Genomic DNA, 6,610 nt, shown 5'->3' with positions numbered 1-6,610 from the left:
AAAACCAAACATTGGCCAATTTTTTTAAAAAAAATCAATTTTATAAGAAAAAATTAAAAAATTTTGATTTTTTTTATATAAAAATTAAAAATTTTCGTTTTTTTTTTTTAAATTTTATTTTTGTTTTATAATTTTATTTAAATAAAAATTTACGTTTTAAAAAAATAAATTTCGTTTAATAAAATGAATTTTTTTTTTGTTTTTTTAAAACTAAATAAAAAAATAGTTTTTTTTTTAAAATAAAAATTTCCGTTTTAAAAAAAAAATTAAAAATTTTTGTTTAAAAAAAATTGTAGGGGTATTTTTTTTTTTAATTTATAGGGGTATTTTTGTCTTATTGAGAAATCTATAGGGGTATTCTTGTCTTATTGCTAGTCTTAAGGGGGACATTGACAATGTTTTGGTAGTTTGGAGGGGACATTGTTTGAAAGTTTGGAGGGGATATTGTCAATTAGGTGGTAGTTTGAGGAGGGTATGTGAACTTTATCCAATTATAAAATAACACAACTCTTAAAATTTAAATAAAACATAGAATTAAATACTAATAATCTCATTAATTAATAAAACTAAGAACACAATTAACTCTCTCCCGTACTGCATCATCAAATCTTAATGCGGATTTGAAGATAATTGGTTATGGGTAACCATATTTTCTTCAACGTTACCATATAATTCAGGCTTTACAATTTACATTGGTTTCAAGAGTCAAAATCGCACCACAAGGCCATCAAATTCGTTAATACTTGGAACAGATAAGAAATTAAGGGGAGAAGAAGGGGGCACGAAAGACTAAAAAAAAAAATTCCAAAATTCTTCTCAATTTCAAAAATAACTAGCATGTATAATAGAGAAATGCTACAATGTCAGTAGACTGTCATTCAAAATAGGATCCATTCAATTTCCTTTGAAATGGAGAGTATCTATTCAGTGTAAAATAAGAAGTAATATTATTCATTCAATGTAAATAGATACTCTCTATTTCATTTAAAATAAATTCTCTATCCTTGGGTTCTTAAGAGCTAAGCTAACATTTGTTTTTTTTTTTTTTTTTTAAAAAAATAAAATAAAATAAAATTTGGTCCGGCTAGGTGACTTATTTTTTCACTCTTCCACATTCATTTTTTTCTCTCTCATCTCTCTTCTCAGTTCTCACGCAGATCTCCCTCTCTTCCTCCCTAACGCAAAAGCTTCTGAAAATCCAATCTTCTATCTTAAATATACTTTCTTCAAGAGTAGATGCAATGTCTTTCTTTCATTCAAAAACTATTATTTTTATTTTTTTATTTTTTTTATTTTTAATGTCAAAGTATCAAAAACCACCATCTAAAAATCACTAGCTAGCAAACGGCGAGCATGCAGTTCCTAGGGGTGAAATAGCGGTTGCGGTTAGCGGTTAGTGGCTAAAACCGCTAACCGCAACCGCCTAGGCGGTTAGTAAAATTTACTAACCGCCTCCGCTAACCGGGTAGCGGTTAACCGCCCGGTTAGCGGTTAACCGCTTTGGAATAACCGCTTTTTTTCTAACCGCTTTTTTTGGGCTTTTTTCTTTGGACCGATTTTGGACCGGGTTTGGGCCGGTTTTGGGCTCACTTTAAACATTTTTTTTTCTCATTTTAAACATTTTTTTTTTCCCTTTCCATGGCCATTTTAGCATTAAAAATTGCTATATACCAAAATCTTGTTGGCCACCTTCTACAAATCTACACATCATATAATATACAAATAAAATTACAACAAAATCATCACTTCACTTGTAGTCTTATACATAAACTCACAAGTAAGTTCATAAACTCACACATAGAAATAAAATAAAACACAAACAAATTCATAAACTCACAAGCAACCAAAAAAACCAACATATATGGTTAAACTTGAAGCTTGAGGCTCATTTCAATCAACCAAAAAAAGTTCATAAACTCACAACTTATTGTTATTATATATATATAATATATAAATATATATTATATTTAAAAAAAAAAGCGGTTAGCGGGTAGCGGATTTTCAAAACCCACTAACCGCTAACCGCAACCGCCTAGGCGGTTAGCGGTTTTTACTAACCGCTTTCAAAGCGGTTAGGCGGTTAGGCGGTTAGCGGTTAACGGTTATAACGGTTAGCGGTTAGCGGTTGCGGTTAGGCGGTTTTAAATTTCACCCCTAGCAGTTCCCATCCTCACACCACTCATTTATTAATACGCAAATCATATGCATACTTATTCGTATCTACAACATCCATGACTCACCTTTGTGCAATAAAGCTTCTTTGTTACAATACTTTTTATTGCTGATGATTTTGAAGACAATATTTTCAGGTCAGTTAGAATTGAAAGTCATGGTTTGGTACATTCCCTATATATATATGCAATAGCACAAGCAGAATACGTTGAAAGAATTCTAGGAGGCAGCTAGCGGTAACAATATATATATGGAGTGCAATCTCTATAATCTATTTTCCAACTAACAAAAAATTATTAATTTCGGTTGTTTAGTTACAACTTTAAAAAATGGTTCTAAAATTATTGATTCTTGATGTAATTTCATATAATTATATACTGGCCGGCCTAGTAGCTTCCCTTCACAACATTAATTAATTTTAATAGGAGCAAAAATAACAAGTGATCAAAATATCAACAAACAAAAAAACGTAAGGTGCCACAAATACACAAAAAGTAGAGAAGAAAACACACCAGCTAGGTAGCAGAAAAAATAACAAGAAAATCATGATAACTGAGCACTAAGGGAGAAATAAATGCAAGCAGCACGGTCCAAAGATTAGGAGTAGTATAGAAGAAATATGACTCAAGCTCCTCTAATGTCCTCTTACGGTCCTGAAAATTTACATCATTCTTTTTTCCCTCTAAAGGCACCACAAGATGATAAGGAATAATGATAAAAACTACCAACAAGAAAGCCATACATGATTCCAATAAGCAAAACCAACTTAACTGATAAGGAAGTATCGGCTGCCTGCAAGCAATAACCACCAAAAGCATAATATATAGGACACTGGAATTCTTTTAAAACCAGTCAAAGTTTTCAGATGATTAATATGGACACCAAGGGATGCATGGGAACCTCCAACTGATTAGGGATAGCACTCTGTCCCACTTGTAGAACAAAATCTTCTCTCCTATACATCTTTGCCCACTTTCACCAAAGAGGAAAAGAAGAATCTTCCAAGCAGAGAGAGTAAAACAAAACCACTTTGATTCAGTCATTTAGCAGTCAAATGACTCTTCAGTGACCAAGATGACCCCTTTGATACTATTCCTTCACTGTATACCATTACCCCCTCCATCCTTTGGAAGTGGAATTGATTATGGTAGTCTAATTTCTTCAAAATCACCATAAATTCAGGCCTTACATCGGGGTTTGAAGAGTCAAAATCCACCACGAACAGCAAAATTTGTGTCAACTAGGAAATTAAGGGTTGGGCTTTTGGTAAAAAATAAAAATAAAAATAAAAATCATAACAATTACTACTTTTTCAACCCTAGTATCCATTTTTCCTAGGGTTTGTGGTGTTGTAAGTGGGAATCAAAGGGTTGGGAGAGAAGAAGAGGAACAGAGGGTTTTGGGAGGAATATAATTAAAAAAAGGTAAGAAAAATAATATTTATATGAAATATAATAGATAACATGTTGGGGATGTGTATAGAAAAAACAGTAATCAAAATAGAGAATTTCACCTTTTGACTAGCTATTTTACATATTGCTCCTAAAGATGCTCTTAGAGTATATGATAATGATAGAATCCTTATCATATACCCCCACACTTGGAGTAGCCATTTCCAGGAGAGAATGACAATTCTAAAGTTATTTCATTCAACTTTCTTTAATTTTCAATTATAGCCATTCATTTTTATAATAAAATAGTCATTCTACATACCAGATGTACCAAAATTTAGATTTGAATTGTAAAAAAAAAAAAAAAAAACTAGAAATCTCTTGTAGTTTCTTCGACAATCCAAATTTAATTTCAAGTTATTATTATCATTATTATTACATCACCAAGCCAAAAACTACACGCACAAACTATAGAGAATGAAACAAACTGCTTGGCCATAAAGCAACAATCAACGTACAATTAATTACAATATATATTTTGAGAACAGAACCAAATATTAGAACGAAATCAAAATTCCCCCCTGACCCATCACTTACACGAAATCTACACAAACAAAGGCGGCCATAGCTATAGGTGTGGTGGCACATGCAATCTTGACTTGCCTTTTGCTTGCTCTTCAGAGACCAGGATGAGCACTTTGATGCTTCTTTTCTATCCTTTGGAGGTGGAAGAAAGGGTACTTTTTTTTAAAAAAAAAAAATTTATTTTTTATACAAATATGGGAAAATGGAATGGAAGAAAGGGTACTTGATATATATAAATTATGTCAATAAGGAACCAAAGATTTCTCTATTTTGAACAACCTAAATCCTCCTCAATCAGCACTGATAGATTATCCTAGCCCGAAGAATTCTTGGTATTTGTCTACTCATTTAGATATAAAGTTACTGACTTTTTTTTTCATATTTAAAGCTGCCCTTTAGATATGGTTAAAGGGCACCACTGCGCCAACATGATACCAAAATTCTTCACTGCCCGCAAAAAGGAGTTTCTTTTCCTATAAATTTTTTGAGACAAAAAGGCAGGTTGTTATCAAGAAGATGCTTCACATGCATAATTTCTCCTCCATTATCACTAAATTGATATAAAATTTATATAACCAACATAACTACGGAAAAACATACCAACACAAAAACGAAAAAATGTCAAAACAATAACAAAAATATGCAAACTAAGGCATGAAGTAATCGGTATATCTGAACCAATGCCAAAAGTAGCCAGGAAAAAGGACAGAAAAACAAATCAAAGATTGAAAGTACTCCACCGAAGCCTCAAGAAATCTTTGAAACACCTTCAGAATCAATGTAAAAAAGATGAAAGGAAAGATGAGAATCGATACTGAAATCTTTGAATACAGATCAAATCTGGAGAAACCCAGATTCATAATTCAAATAATTAATTAGCAAAAAAATTAAAAGAGTCCAAATGAGAAAGAATCATGAAATGCACTTGCTTATTGTGATATGAGCTATCCTTCTTCAAACCTCAATCTTTTAGGCTCTCGATCGTCGCCAAAGCAACCATTCATGACTTGATTCTGCTTTATCATCAGGATTATGTTCACACCTCAATCTCTTAGCCGCTCGATCGTTGTCAAAACAACCATGGCTCAAATCTGCTTCATCATCACCAAGGCCTCTTTTAGATTCAATTGCAACAATGGCATCCTTATTCGATGTAGAGGCATAATGAATCATTTTTCCATCAATATCCCTGCCATATACTAGGCAAACCCCTATCTTCTTAACATCGATTTCTGGCCCAAAATCTGCGATAACCTCTACTTCGTCACCGGCCTCCAAATTGACATCATTTTCATCAAAATTGAATATCCAAATGTGATCTTCATGCGAAATTTCTAGAGTAATGTTAAATGGCCTTTCATTTTGATAAGTGGTACTCTTGGTTTTACTGAGTACAGAAATGATAGGAAGATCACCAGCGTACCATGTCTCTCCATTGCCACATGATGAATAAATAATGCATACAGCGAACCCTTCCATATTACGATCAATGATGCGAGGCACTTCAAAACATATAGAGCATCCCTCATCCTTATACGTAAACCAATCAGGTATATCATTGCCGGGGAGAAAAATGCCATACACACTACCAAATCCACTCAAAGTCCATTCCTATAACCACCAAAATCATTATGTATATAAGCAGTACTATAAAAAATACGTAGAGAGAGAGAGAGAGAGAGAGAGAGAGAACCTGTAGGATGCTTTGTTTAAAGTTATTTGTTAAATTGCTGCACCCTTCCATTTGAATCTCGCTAATGGAATTCAACAACTTATCCAAGCCAGGAATCTCTGCTAATTTATTGCAATTAGTGAGGTACAAAGCTTCCATATGTAAGAAATTTGATAGATTTGGTAATCTTTCCAACGCCATGCAGTTTGACGCATGCACCACATTCAAACTTGGTGGTAAATCTGGAATTGATTGAAGCTTTGTGCAATTATCCAAAGTGATAATTTCAAGCTTCGAGAGACCACCAAGGCTTGATGGCAAGCCATGAAAATGATTGTTTTGTAGATCTAAAGATCGAAGGGAACATAAACTCCCAATATCTTTAGGAATTGCAGCATATGATAAATTGCAATTACTAAGATTTAACTCTCTTAGTGAGTTCAAGCCTTGTAGTGAAGCAGGCAACAGATGGACTGGCCTGGGACTTTTCCGCGGGAATATCCAAGACAAAACTAGTGAAGACAGTGACTTAGATGGTGATCCTTTACACCCACACAGTGACAAGTATTTGAGGTTCTTTAGTTGTACTATGGTACATGGCACTTGTCTTATGGCAGTGTTATCTGCAAGAAAAGTTGTCAAGGATTCCATCTTCCCCAACTCCTCAGCCAATTTGTCAAATTTAGAACAACCAGAAAGAATGAGAGTTTGAAGAGACTTCAACCTATAGAAACTCTTTGGCAGACTTTGAAGACTTTTGCAATCTTTCAAATTAACCAAAACAAGATTA

The 6,610-nt window shown here is 33.4% G+C and overlaps 2 protein-coding genes across 2 annotated transcripts in view; both read right to left on the bottom strand.

Moving 5' to 3' along the window:
- Positions 1-6,610, bottom strand: part of LOC132182863 (disease resistance protein RPV1-like) — a 107,453-nt gene that overhangs the window by 97,429 nt on the left and 3,414 nt on the right. The window lies entirely within an intron of this gene.
- LOC132182652 (disease resistance protein RPV1-like) lies at positions 4,869-6,600 on the bottom strand. Its single transcript, XM_059595956.1, has 2 exons — positions 5,842-6,600; positions 4,869-5,759 (listed from the first exon to the last, which is right to left on the bottom strand). The coding sequence occupies exons 1-2, from the start codon at positions 6,469-6,471 to the stop codon at positions 5,118-5,120; spliced, it is 1,272 nt and encodes a 423-aa protein (XP_059451939.1). The 5' UTR covers positions 6,472-6,600; the 3' UTR covers positions 4,869-5,117.

Source organism: Corylus avellana, chromosome ca5, assembly GCF_901000735.1.
Source record: "Corylus avellana chromosome ca5, CavTom2PMs-1.0".
NCBI lineage: Eukaryota > Viridiplantae > Streptophyta > Magnoliopsida > Fagales > Betulaceae > Corylus > Corylus avellana.
The sequence above is the reverse complement of the archived record's forward strand: the minus strand, read 5'-3'. Positions and strand labels throughout refer to the sequence as shown.

Bases quoted from the DNA above. Each gene is read 5' to 3' on its own strand.
- LOC132182652 (XM_059595956.1), bottom strand. From the start codon at position 6,471: ATGGAATCCTTGACAACTTTTCTTGCAGATAACACTGCCATAAGACAA. The intron at 5,760-5,841 runs GTTCTCTCTCTC...TGGTGGTTATAG, and splicing joins TTAAACAAAGCATCCTACAG to GAATGGACTTTGAGTGGATT.